The 14,274-nt window shown below is 39.3% G+C and overlaps 1 protein-coding gene across 2 annotated transcripts in view; it reads left to right on the top strand.

Moving 5' to 3' along the window:
- The window catches only part of LOC150084707 (alpha-soluble NSF attachment protein-like), a 254,756-nt gene that overhangs the window by 122,266 nt on the left and 118,216 nt on the right, over positions 1-14,274 (top strand). For both annotated transcript variants that reach the window (XM_090375441.1, XM_090375440.1), the window contains one exon: positions 5,345-5,422. In XM_090375441.1, the coding sequence (XP_090231567.1) occupies positions 5,345-5,422 (78 nt within the window). The remainder of the gene's footprint in view (positions 1-5,344; positions 5,423-14,274) is intronic.

The following is a 14,274-nucleotide window of genomic DNA, read 5'->3' on the forward strand; positions in this document are numbered from 1 at the left end:
TGTTGAGTCTGTTTGGTGGACAATGCAATGTTCAGTCTGTTTGGTGGGACATAAGCACTGGGAAAGGAAAAATGAGAGTACGTGTGTGTTATATGCCTAATGAATCTGATGAGAATAATGAGCAATTGTGCAGAGAAATAGTGGGCCAGTAAATCAGAGTGTCTTATAATGGAGGATTTTAATTTGTGGGTTGGTCACTCACACTAGCAAGCCTTTTGTGGATTTATTGGATGATTATTTTCTACAGCAGCATGTTCGGGAGGCAACTAGAGGGAGTAATACTCTTGATCTGATTATCAGTAGTGATTCTTCATGCATTAAGAACCTGCAGATATAGGAACAACTAGGTGGCAGTGATCACAGTGTGCTGAAGTGGGATTTACTCAAAGAGGTAACTACCATCAAGGGTAAAGGGAAGGGTTTTGCTTTCATAAAGGTGACTACGGTGGTCTGAGACAGTATTTAAATTCTATATGGTGGGACCAACTGATGATGTTACCAACAGCAAATTCAAAATTAGAAGCATTCAAAGAATTAATCTTGGAAGCTACTAGGCTTTTCTACAAACTAAGAAATATTGTTCAAGATTTAGGCCTAAATGGATGTCGGATACACTAATTAGACATGTGACAGAGAAGAAAAATGAAAGGGATACATATAAAATAACAGGTGACACAGAAGCCTACGATAGATATAAGCTGGTCTGTAATGAAGTCACAAAGGAGGTTAGGCACGTGAAGGCAGATTACGAGAAATCTTTGGCAAAGGATGCAAAGACTTCTTTACTTATGTAAACTCTAGGAGGAAGAGGATGAATCAGATTGGTCCACTTGATATCGATGGTTTAGCAGTTGATGATCCTGCTCAGGTAGCTAACAAATTAAATGAATATTTTGCATCTACATTCACATCTGGCATTCAGGGAGGTGAATGCCAGAGGTTTATTAGACTCTGGCAGTAAGCTAGATAATCTTGTAATAACTGAGAGTAAAGTGGAGGAGAAATTGTTGAAGATAAACATAAGAAAGGCACTTGACACTGTTGCGCATGGAAGACTGTTGTACAAATTGGAGCAGAATGGTATTAAGGGTAAGTTGCTACAATGGATAAAAGGATGGTTAAGTGCGAGAAGACAGAGGGTGGTAATCAATGGGTGCTGCTCTTCTTGGACTAATGTTATTAGTGGAGTCCCACAGGGTTCGGTGTTAGGTCCACTGTTGTTTTGTATATTTATCAATGATATTGATGAAGGTATATCAGGCTTAATGTCGAAGTTTGCAGATGATACAAAGGTTGGCAGGGTTGTTAATGACAGTAATGGCAGTCTGCTACTGCAACAGGATCTAGATAATTTGGCCAGATGGGCTAAGAAGTGGCAACTGATGTTTAACCTTGACAAATGCAAAGTACTGCATATGGGTAGAAATAACCCCAGAGAAACGTACCAACTGTGTGGTACTACACTTAAGGTGGTAGAAAATGAAAAAGACCTGGGAGTAATTGTGCAGTCAGATATGAAGTTCTCTGAGCAGTGCAGACAGGCTGCCAGGGCAGGTCATGGGGTTTTGTCAATGATATATAGGAATTTTGCTAGCAGGGAAAAGGAGGTGATTATCCCTCTGTATAAGGCAATGGTCAGGCCACGCCTTGAGTACTGCGTACAGGTCTGGAGACCTCATTTTAGGAAGGACGTAGATTTACTTGAGCGGGTACAGAGAAGGGCAACAAGATTGGTGAGGGGAATGAAGGGATCCTCTTACCAAGAGAGGCTTAAGTTCTGCAAATTGCAGTGGCTGGAGACTAGGCACCTGTGCGGTGATCTGATTTTTTTTTTTTTTTTTTTTTTTTTTATGAAAACCCCAAACACGAAATGTATCAAAACCTATAGCACTTAGTACCGTGCATGGGTTGAAGGAGAAGTATGGGGGGGGGGGGGGGATGCCGGAAACTTTGCTCTAGAGACTAAACATGGGTTTCACCACTTCAAGCCTCCAATAAGCAAAGTGGTGGTATTTCACTGATTGAGGTATATAAGGCCTTGAATGGATTGAGCACGCTGAATTCTGATGGGATCCTTCCACTTGTTCAGATTACGAACCTAAGGGGACATAAATTCAAATTAAGAAAAGACAGATGTAGAATAGATGTGCGGAAATTTGCCTTTAGCCAGCGGGTGGTTAATTGCTGGAACAAACTTCCATCTATCGTTGTGGAAGTTGATAGCTTGAATAAATTTAAGGAGGAACTGGACAGGCATTTGGAGGGAATGGTGTGATTTTTTTTTTTTTTTTTTTTGGCTGATGCTGCATAAGCTCATACATTTGCTTTCTTGCATCACATGCCACTACTACTACTACTACTACTTGGAGTGGATGGAATCTATCCAGTTATATTAAAGAAGGCAGCAAAGGAAGTAAGCAAACCCCAATGCAAATGTAACCCCAATCCACAAAAGATGATCAAAGGGAACACAGACCTGTTAGTTTAACTTATGTTCCAGGAAAATTAATGGAGGCACTGGTTAATGAAGCATTGCAGGATCATCTAGACAAGACTTCAGTTATAGCTCGGACACAGCATGGGTCTGTTAAGGGGAAGTCTTGTCTGACTAATTTGATTGGATGATGTAGTCACAAAGGAACTGGATGTAAAGAATAACTTTGATATCATGTATTTGGATCTTAGAAAGGCCTTTGATACTGTTGCACATGGAAGACTGCTGCACAAATTGGAGCCGAGTGGCATTGGAGGCAAATTGCTGCAATGGATAAAGGGATGGTTGAGTGGGAGAAGACAGAGAGTGGTAATCAATGGACACTGCTTTTCGTGGACTAATGCTATTAGTGGAGTTCCTCAGGGTTTAGTGTTAGGTCAATTATTGTTTTCTGTATTTATAAATAATATTGATGATGGTATATCAAGCTTAATGTCCAAGTTTGCAGACAATACGAAGGTTGGCAGGGTTGTTAATGACAGTACACTGCTGCAACAGGATCTAGAAAAGTTGAGCAGATGGGCTGAGAAGTGACAAATGAAGTTTAACATTGACAAATGTAAAGTACTACATATGGGAAGCAGTAACCCCAGAGTAATGTATCGACTCTGTGGTACTACACTAACAGTGGTAAAGAATGAAAAGGACCTGGGGTTAATTCTGCATGCAGATATGTAGTTTTCTGAGCAGTGCTGACGGTCTGCAAGAGTAGCTCATGGTGTCTTGTCAATGATATACAGGAATTTTTCTAGCAGGGATAAGGAGGTGATTATCCCCTTGTATAAGGCAATGGTCAGGCCATACCTTGAGTACTGTATACCAGTCTGGAGGCCTCTTTTTAAGAAAGATGTAGAGCTGTTGGAACAAGTATAGAGAAGGGCAACAAGATTAGTGAATGGAATAAAGGGTTGCTCTTACGAAGAAAGGCTTAAGTTTTGCAGATTACAGTGTCTGGAGACTTGGCACCTGCGAAGTGATCTGATTGAGGTGTATCTTAAATGGTTTGAGCTTGCTCAATTCTGATGGGATTCTTCCTCTTGCTCAGAATAATTTCAAATCAGTATAAATTCAAATTGAGGAAAGACAGTTGTAGGATAGATGTGCGGAAGTTTGTCTTTAGCCAGCAGGTGGTTGATTGCTGTAACAAACTTACATCTGTCGTAGAAGTTGATAGCTTAAATAGATTCAAGGCAGAACTCGATAAACATTTGGAGCAAGTGGATGGGTGAAATAAGGGTTTTTTTTTTTTTTTTTTTTTTGGCTGATGCTATATAAGCTTGCTTTCTTGTATCATGTGCCTTGCTAATGCTAATTAGCTTAGTGTTATAAGTGTAGTGTACGTTAGAGTAAACTGCAAGATTTCTTATAGTTAAAATAGGTTAGTTTGTTGCTTTTAAAAGTTTTGTACAGATATACTTCACAAATCTGTCAACCTTGAGAATAACCATTGCCAATTCTTGTAATTTTTTGGATTTCAGGTGTGCATGTTATAGTCATAAAAAAAAAAAATAATTAAAATGACTGCATTTTTATAGTGAAAGTTACAGTATGGTATATGTGAGAACATTATATGGTACAGTAAAAATATACTTTTTTTTTTACCCTTCCACAATATACCATATCAGTCAGAACTGGATTATCCATTGGGCACAATGCGCATGAGCTACAAAAGGCTTTTGCTTCGGAAATATCTCAATTAATGCAAAAAATTTAAAACTCATTATAAATCAAAACTTAATGATTTGCTTTAATTGAATTACTTTATAAAATCTCTATATTACAATAATAATACATCTACAAACATTAATGATTATATTGTGTTACTTACACATTGGGCGCCTCCGTAGCCAGGTGGGAAGGAGCAGCAGTGCGTAGCACATGCTTCTTGATTAGACCGGGGTTCGAGCCCGTCACCACCAAATACGGAGTATGCGGAAAGGTCAAGGAATGACCACCGCATATCCCGGAGCAATATGGCCTTAGTTGCTAATGCTCCTAAAAACCAAATAACGAACGAACTTACACATTTTATGCAGTGCAAATATTTACCTGTTGATCTCTCTATGTTGTGGCTATTATTACGAGTACCCAGGACTTACAAAGACTTTCTTCTGGCCCTGGTGCAAATAGGTAAACCAAAATCTTTACAATCACTTCACCTGCTCTCAAGTTTCTTTAACAGTGCATCTGTTGTTTGCATTTGGAATTTCTGCAAGCCTCTGAGCCACTTGTTTTTATTTTGGATGACATTTAGTCATCCAAAATTTACAGTTTAATTAGGGAAGGTACAAATGGATAAAAGTTGTTTGTAAATATAACAATCTTGCAAGACTGAGAAATGTGAGTAATCCATTGCTAATTATCAAAGAGTTGCTAATCTTAAGCATTCCTGAATAGACAATCCCATGACTTTTAAAAAAATTTCCTGTATAGTAGATGCAAACTAAAAACTTGTCTCTGCAGTGAAATCCCCACACTACACAATCAGTGATGTTTTGATTCTGCAAACAGCTAACCTCAGAATTAAATTTGCCAATTTTTGGATTTTTCTAAAAATTGGCAAATTTTCCTAAAAATAGGAAGAAAATGGGTATGCCAGATAATAGGTTACAGGATTGGTTGCTAATATTTATTCAGATCTTTGCTTACTTGAAAAGTTTTGTATACAGTAAACTGTACATGGAAAATTTAATGAAACTGTATATTTCTGTCATTCCTTATGGCAGTTGTCATATTTTGTTAAGCACCAATACCCATTCCCAATGATTTCTAGATAACAAAGCTTTTGTTTTTTTTACTTTATTTACTCACTTTAATCAACTTGCTGTTATTTTCTTTCATTCTTTCTAGGGACGCTTTATAATTGCTGCAAAACATCATGTGACTATTGCAGAAATCTATGAAAGCGATGTTGCAGATATTGAAAAAGTGAGTGCTTTATTATTATTTTTTTTTTGCTTTGGTAAGTTGCTTCAGTATCCTTACTATTTTTGCTTGTAGTGAATGAAATCACTTAAGTTTTCTAATAAGAGTAATACTTATTTGACATATCAGGTGCAGTCAAAAAGTAGTTAGCATAATTTTTATTATGTACAGTTTACACTGGAGGCAGTAAAAGATATTATTTTCTATCCTCATAGCCACTAAAAATATTTGCATTTGGTTGTCAGTAGAAATATTTTTTCATGCATTGCTTTTAGAACTGAAGTAAATTATTCTTAAGACATTCTCATGAAACAACATGCTGCTTGCCACTTATTTGGAAAGATCTTGGCTCAGATGCCAGGCTTCATGTGCCTTTGTTTATAAATATTGAAAACAGTGTGGAAGTGGGGGAGGGGGGGCATGTTCAGTGTAAACATTTCTGGGACAGCTACTAAAACCAGAGGAGTTAAGGGGCTTGATAAGTTTTCTGAAGTTTTCCTCAGTGTAAGCAGGCAACCAGAAAGGCTCATTTCTTTCCTTCTTTGTTCTAATGTGTCCCCCCCCCCTTCTTCCATCCCATAACAAGTTCTGGTACCATGTGTTTGTGGGTGGTTATGTCAGGTTACTATTATTGGTTGAGGAATTCTCTGACTATCCTACAGGTGTTAGGGATTGTGGCTTTCTGGAGTTCACATCAGCATTGTTTGGGAGGCCTATTGCTGCTATGGAGACCCTTTGTGGAACCATGAACGTGGCTGACACTGTGATTGGGAAAGTCATTACTTGTTCCGTATGCCACCTTTCTTTGACTTCCTGCCTTAGATCTTTGTATTTCCTAATCTTTTCCTCGTAGGTTTTCTGGAGGTTGTTGGTGTTGGGCACCACAGTATCAATCAGGTAGGTTGCCATTTCCTTCTTGTCAGTGCAGGCAGAGCTGGCCTCAAAATTTGCGGGGCCCTTGGGTCCTGTGCAATACTTATGCGGGGTGTTTTTCTAATAGTGATGTTTTTTTGTTCCCCCCCAAATTTTACAGTAACTAAGACATAAATAATTTTATATTATACTGAACAAAAATTTTAAATACAAATAATATTTAATACATTAATCAACAATATTGTTTTGACCATTTGAGCACGGAGCCCTATTGAACAGAACCGGTTGAGCATGCTTTTGGCTGGCACTGGATGCGGGTTGTATCTGGTCTTTTGTGGGATCCTCTTTGTTATTATGGCACAGTCCCAGTATAGTTTGTTAGTTTCTAGTTTGGCCTGAGGTTCATACTTGTAATACAGTATGCTTTCATTGATCAACTAGTCCTTTTGTGCTAGTTTTTGATGTATTATCCTGCTGACCTGGTCATGAGTGTACTCCATCTAGGTGATAGCCCTTCATCCCATGGTGATGTGCTGGAATTGTTTCTGGGTCCAGTAGCATCATCGACACATGTCATCTGTCACGCCAAGGCCCTTGGTGATATATTTCCTATAGTTCCTGGTTACTTAGTCTTATTTGGTGAGCATGAATCCTTCAGTCTTGTGCAAGAGATTCCTACTCATGAGAGAGTGTGTACAGGTTCTTTCTTTCATTCCTCCCTTCTTTTAGGATATATTTGTACTTGCCGTTGTTGAGCATGATGGACAGTGCTAGACAGAACTACACTACAATGGGCTCAGGGCATCTCCCTGGTCTTGATATTCTTGCCCTTGATGGTGGTCCTCCATTTCACCATAGTTACATGTAGGAGGTGTGTCAGTGTCTGGTTGACTCTGTAGATCTTCAGTGGCTCTATTAGTTAGTTAGGGGACGTGGAGTTGAAGGCCTTGTGGTAGTCGTGTAGGCCATGTACAGGTTGTGGTGCTTCTTTTAGGCTTGCTCCTGAGCTGCCATGTCAATGGTCAATTGCTCATCTGTGTACATGCCTTCTGCTGCTCAGCCATGATGTTGTGGCTCTCCAAGTGGTCTGATACAGTCAGTCCTCGTATAACGCATGTTTACACTACACGAATTTGATCATACACGATTTATAAATAGGGGATCGACATCTTATATAACACGAACCGAATTCGCTTATGCACGATTCGCCTTTGTGTTTACAAGAAATGGCAGTCAAACGTAGAATCACCCAACCGAATGCAACACGATAGGAATGAAGAGAAGATTCTAAAAATGTATTTGTTTTTTATATCAGTGATGGGGAAACACATTTCACCATAATAACGTAAAAACCAACACAATTCCAGCAATTGGTATAATCGCAAATGCAGTTAGATCGAGTTTACTACCAGTTTATAACAGATTCATTAGCAGAAACGCAACTGGAAATTGTTTTATTGTTTTATGGTAGTAACCCCTAGAAATGTGCTTTAGTAAAATGTGAGGTGTTAATAATGTAACTCTGCCTTTACGGTGTTGTTTATCAGTTGCTACACGTGTGCAGCTTTGTTTATGTGTATCAAGTGTGTCTCCTCATTTTGTAATTGTGCTTATTCCCTAAAAATGAAAAGGAAGCGTCCTGGTGAAGACACTGCAGATTCAGAGAGAAAAAGAAAAGCAATATCGATAAACAGAGGCGGACTGGGTCAAAAATTCTTACCCGGGGAAATTTATAGTGGCCTCATACTATGGTTTATGGCCAAAATCACACCGCCACCAGGGTTTCCCCGGTAAAGCTTATGGCCAGTCCACCTCTGTCGATAGAGAAAAAAATATGAAATTGTGAAACGCTTGAGCAAAATGAAAGACCATGTGATATTGCATGTGCTACAGGCCTAAATGAGGCAACGCCGAGAATTACAAAGAATGCAGAGAAAATAAAAACAACTTTCATAGTAGGAACAACTCAAAGTGTAATTAAAATCCATTAAATTAAGACACAAAGAATTGGAAGAGATGGAACGGCTGTCATCTGTTTCGATAGAAAATCTAGCAAAAAAAACAAGTTTGCTTATGATAGAAGCAAAAGCATTAGCAATATTTTATTATGATTATTTATTGTGTTTGGTAATGTTTTTGTTACAAATGTGTGTTCAATCTTGGGTGGTCGGCACCTAACCCTATTTTTCCCACAGGGCCTGTTGTTTATATTGCACAATTTTGCATTGCACGAGGGTTTCTAGGAACACAACTATCGTGCTATACGAGGACTGACTGTATCTTGATTCTGCAGCTGGTCAGGATGTTGTACATTATTGGGAGACAGGTGATTGGTCTGTACTTTGCTGGTTTTGTGGTGTCTTTATCCTTAGCCTTCAGACAAGTGATTCTTTGAGTCACAGAGTCTGGGATTGTGTCAGGTTGCCTTATCTGCATGAACTGCTTCACTGCATGTGCAGCTGAACCTCTTAGTTGTCAATGTTATCTTCCCCGGGGATGGACAACATCCACAATTATGCTAGTTGTGGGACTTCCTGATTGACTATTTTACTTCTTTCTCCTAAATCTCCCATTCTGTCATCTCTTGTATATCCTTAGTTTTCTTCTATTTTAGATCTATCCAGGGGGCACATTTATCAGTTGGCCTATCTTCACTCATCTCTTCTATAGTTAACTTTGCTGCCCCACAAGTTGCTCCAGAAGTCCCCCTCCCACTTTTGATTTGGGTGGGAGGGGGACCTGTTGCCTTCCTTCTGCAATTTTTCTGTAGAAAGTGCTCTGGTTTTCATACAATATCTGGTTATCTGTTTTCCTCTCAGTGCCCTCCCTCTATTGGCAAAGTCTCTTGCTGAGTGCCAGGTTTTGCTTGAGGTTTCAAGATATTCTTCAATCCTTTGATTATAGGCCTCGTGTTTGCTATGGATGTTGTCTTTCTTAAGAACTGTCTTCACTTTTCTGATCAGCTTCTTACTTCTGTTACCCTGTTGTGGTACTGGGTTAGTTGACCTGTCTTCACTTATCTCTTCTATCTTCATGTTGCTACAGGTTGGTGGTTCCTTGTTTTTGTGTTTTGTTTTAAGTTGGTCTCTGGTTTCTCTTATATTCATTGTGGTGGCTGCTATAGTGGCACAGTAAATGGCTGTGCAGATGGTATGTAGTGTTACTTCGTTAATGGGGCAATCTGGTATTATTCTCATATTTAGATGATCTGTGATTTACCATAGGATTCTGTTGGGTCTCTGCTTTGGTATGGCATGGATCTTTGCTGGGTCCATTCCCAGAAATTCTGCTAGGGCTTTCTTCCACTCTTTTTCTATTCTGAATATCACAACTGTGTCTCTTTCCACTGTACTGAGTTATAGTACTTCTTGTATTTGCTGTTCCTCCTCTGGTTCATTTGTGTCCTTATTCCCTGTTCTTTGTAGTTTATCACTCGTACCTTGCTTGATTTTTTCCAAGATTATAGGAGCTATCAGGTTCTTTATGATGATGTTCCATCTCTAGTCCACTATTTACTGTTCAGTGACCTTAACAGTTGGGAACCGTTCCAACCACTTGGTGTGTAGTTTCGTGCTGTACATTGTCATGTCAGTCTGTAGCTTGGTTACTTCATAGTATGCTTGCATGATAATATATTCCTTTCAATGCTCCACTTCATGTCTTGGCTATTTCTTTCTTCCTTCCTGGTTTTTAATTATTATTATTGTTATGATTAGCCATATGGTGCAAGGAAGCCTGAGGCTTATGCTGCACCAGCCAAAACCTGAGTTACCCCTGTGAGAGAGAGAGAGAGAGAGAGAGAGAAGTAGAAAGGAATCACCAAGAAAGAGAAGAATGAAGATATCCAGCTGAGGATATCTTCAATCTTCTCTTTCTTGGTGAGAGAGAAGAATGAAGATATCCAGCTGAGGATCCTGGGTGTGCCAAGCCCAGACTCACCAGATGTGAGTCCTTGGGGTAGGGCTTGATTTTGTCCTTCAGTTGTGGTAGCCCTACAGGGGACAGCCCCACTGTCTTCCTTGGGAGACTCTCCGACTTTTCAAACTGACCCCTTTGCCTGAACATGAATGACTTTATCTTGCGGCATACTCAATGCAGTATATTTAATATTTTTGCTTCTCATCTTTATCCAGCTATGGAAGTGGACCTATTGAGCTTTGGGGTTTGCATCTGGTGGTGGGTGGTAGTTATTGAGAGCAACGCCAGATGGTGCACTTAAATCTTGGGGAGAGGTGGGTCTGATTAAGTGAATTTTACTTTTTCTTTTGCTGTGGGATTTTTAACTCTGATCCATGACATTGGTGGTCGGCATCATAACTACTGGGCTAATCACACCCCTTATTATTATTTAAAAAATTCTTCTTCCTCCTCTTTATAAAATGCTATTGAGATCTCATGTAGAATATTGGAATTTAAAGGTGGGTAGTTGGTTAACAATAGAGATCAGGCTATGCTACTTAAGAATGTCTGAATTCAGTTACTTTTGTGATCTAAAAGATGGCAACTGAAGTTGAATCCTAGTAAAAGGTAAGTTTTGCATTTGGGATAAAGAAATCTGGAAGTGACTTACAGCTTAGGGGACACAGAATTAAAGGATGAGAAAGATTTAGAGATCACAATACTTGCAGGTATGAAGTTTATTTTGCAGTGTAATTAGTCAGTCAGGAAGGCTATGGTATATTATCTGTATTCAATAGGATCTTTGCCAGCAGCAAGAAGGATGTTATTTTTCTTCTTCAAAAAACAATGTTGAGACCTTATTTGATATATATTTATTCTAGTGTGGAGACCTCACCTAAAAAAGGACATATCTTCTAGACAGGGTCTGAAGAAGGATAGCTAGATTGGTTGGGAGTGTTAAGGGGTATCCCTATGAGAAATGGCTTAGATGATGTGGACTGCAGAGCCTGTAAGCTAGATGCCTCAGAAGTGAGCTGATGGTGGTCAGGGCCCTTAAAGGAATAAATAATCAGGATGGATATTCAGGATAAATCTCATGAGGTTCACTGTCAGACAGTATATTGCTGATCACTAGAATAAGTTGTCCCCTCAGGGTAGTTGAGGATGACTGATGTAGTAGTGTTAACTATAGTTACCTAACATTATCTAAGAAAGCAGTGTTAATTATAGTTAACACTGCTTTCTTAGGTAATGTTAGTAGGAGGTCTAGCTTGTTAGGATATGTGAATATTGAAATTTACCATAATGGATGTTAACAAAAAAAAGGCAATTAATTAAATATCTATTTACTATTCTAAGGAGGAAAAATTATTCAAATCTGTTCAGTATGACTAAAGGTAGCAGTCGTACATGGATTATGGACAATTTTTAGCAGACAAAGGCTTATTCAAGTTATTACAAAGGACAACAGACAGAAAAGATACATTATGTAATATGTATAAACTGATAAAAAAAAACATATAAAGAGAAGAAAAGCAAGACAACTAAAATTTTGCGGTAGTAGGTTGAACAGTGACATCATTAATAGTTAAATAGAATAGTAAAAGAATGTTGAGCATATTTTTACCAGTCTGTTTAACTACTAGACTGGTAAAAGAACGTTGTGCATAACTTGAGAGCAGTTGTTGCAGATAAATAATTATTTAAATCAGATTGTTGAGAAAACAGTTTATCTTCATTCTTAAGCTTACAGTTAGCTTCATTTATATATCTCATTTTGTATACTTCATTTGTACACAGTCCTTGAGGGAGGGTGTCTCAGACGTTCTCTCAGATATGCCAAGCTGTGCTTGCTACCTGGGTGACAAAGTCAAGTGGACCTAATTTCGGTGAAGTCCGGTTGATCTGTGCCAGCCTCTGCTTGCACCTTCATGATGGTGGGACTGTTAGTAACCCTGATATAACACCCCCCATGTGCAAGTCCTGATATACAGCAGCTAGCACGCTATTGGTGACCACCCAGGTGCAAACCAACATAAGCAGAGGTCCATGTGGTGTGTGTGTGTGTGGCGCACACACACACACACACACACACACCACATGGAGGAATGCCACCCCTCTGTTACCAACCAATACTAGGTGACTCTCATCAACTGGGGCAATACCACCACTTTGCTTATTGGAGGCTTGAAGTGGTAGAACCCATGTTTAGTCTCCAGAGCAAAGTTCTGGAAACCCCCCCCCCCAACCTCTTCCATCATAAGTATGATTGATGTCTTTTGAGGTTATGATGGATGTCATGGCGAGATCCAATTACCCTTGCATTTCGAGGGTACAGATCTAAAACGGTGTTCACAGGCTGGCTGCTAGTTAGTACACCGGGTGGAACCTATTGGTAACCCTCTAGGAGGCTTCTGGATCAGCTAGCTAAAATCTCTCAGCCTCTATCTACTCTGCCAGATAGTGACTGGAGGGAGTCCAAGTAGTGTGTATGCGGGGGACATTGTCGAGGCCACGTTATGTCAAGGATCTGGCTATATTCTTACCATGTGTACAGCATACCCAAAAATTTCATTACTTCATACAGCATGTCCATCCCCCCACCTTTTTTTACTACTGAATACACTATGATTTGTCAAACTAATAGAGCAAACCTATCTGTGAAAAGATCTAAACCTCCAAAATAGTTACTCATTCATTACACAGATATACTTGATCTCAGTTCTCAGTGATGTCCATTTCCACTTACAGTCTGCCAAACCTCACGTACTTCTTTTTTGCAGAATCTCAGTTATCGGTTGATTCAATCACTGCTTATCTCAGTTGTCAGAATTATTTGTTGTGCGATTCCTTTCACTTCAAAGGTGGTACTTATGCGTATGTCCATTCTGATATTCCCTGTCATAGACTTAGTAATTTGGAATCTCTTCTTTTTGATCTTCTCTGGCTTAAAATCTCTCTACCATATTCTGTCAAATTCATCTGTTGCCTCTATCATTCTTCCAACTCCACTGAACACGTGGAACTCTGACTTCCTTCCTTTGAGACTTTCTCTGATACAACTTTCCTAATAGTGAGGTAATTTTCATCGGTGATTTTAATGTTCACAACTCCCATCTGGCTTCCGTTTTCTAGTTGTACTGACCAGCCGATCGAGATGCTGAGGCTTTTGCAATTACTAACTACCTTGCACAGAATGTTTATTTTCCTACTAGAATACCAGTCAATCCTAACCATACAGCCAACATGCTCGATCTTTTTCTCACAAACAACCCTTCTAAGTACATGGTCGAGGTGAGTGGTCCTCTAAGCACGTCAGATCACAACTTGGTGATGGTTTCTTCTCCAATGGAGCCTTTCTCTCATGGCCTTTCCCAACCTAAACGTTGTTTGCCTTTACATGAATGCAAAATGGGATGATCTGTGAGATTTCTTTTTTTCCTTGGTTGGATTACTGTTTCAAAATTTCAGATGTCAACATTTGCTCAGATTGTGTCAGTGAAATTAGTCTTGTAGGGATGGAATCCTTTATTCTACACTCCACCATAAAATCTTATCCTTTATCTAAACCTTGGTTTTCCAATAAATGTGCTTAAGTCTGTTCAAGAGAAGAATGTTGTATATTGTAATTGGCTTGTATCCAAATATCCAGGTTCATTTTCTGCCTACGCTAAAGTTCGCAACAATTATAAAGCAGTTATTAATCAGTCTAAACTAGATTTCGAACAGGCTAAGACTAGAAAACTTGCTTCTCGTCTAAATGATAGCCGAGCATTTTGGTCTCTTGCCAAATCTATCAGCTGTAACTTTTGCCGATCTCTGGTCCCACCTCTGATAGAACCACACCAGATGGTTCTATCACCACCTCAGCCAAGGATAAAGCTGACCTCCTAGAATCTTTTTTTTCTTCCAGCTCATGTATTAATGACCGTAGTAAACCATTTCCCACATTCCCAGTATGTTCCATTCATCCCGTGGTCTTTTGTCAAACAGATGTGAGAAGGATTTTGAACAATCTTGATGCTAAGAAAGCTCCAGGTCCTGATGGTTTTCCCTACTTGTTTTCAAAACCTGTGCTGCTG

Source organism: Mastigoproctus giganteus, chromosome 6 (genome assembly GCF_048544385.1).
Source record: "Mastigoproctus giganteus isolate SK-2022 chromosome 6, ASM4854438v1, whole genome shotgun sequence".
Lineage (NCBI taxonomy): Eukaryota > Metazoa > Arthropoda > Arachnida > Uropygi > Thelyphonidae > Mastigoproctus > Mastigoproctus giganteus.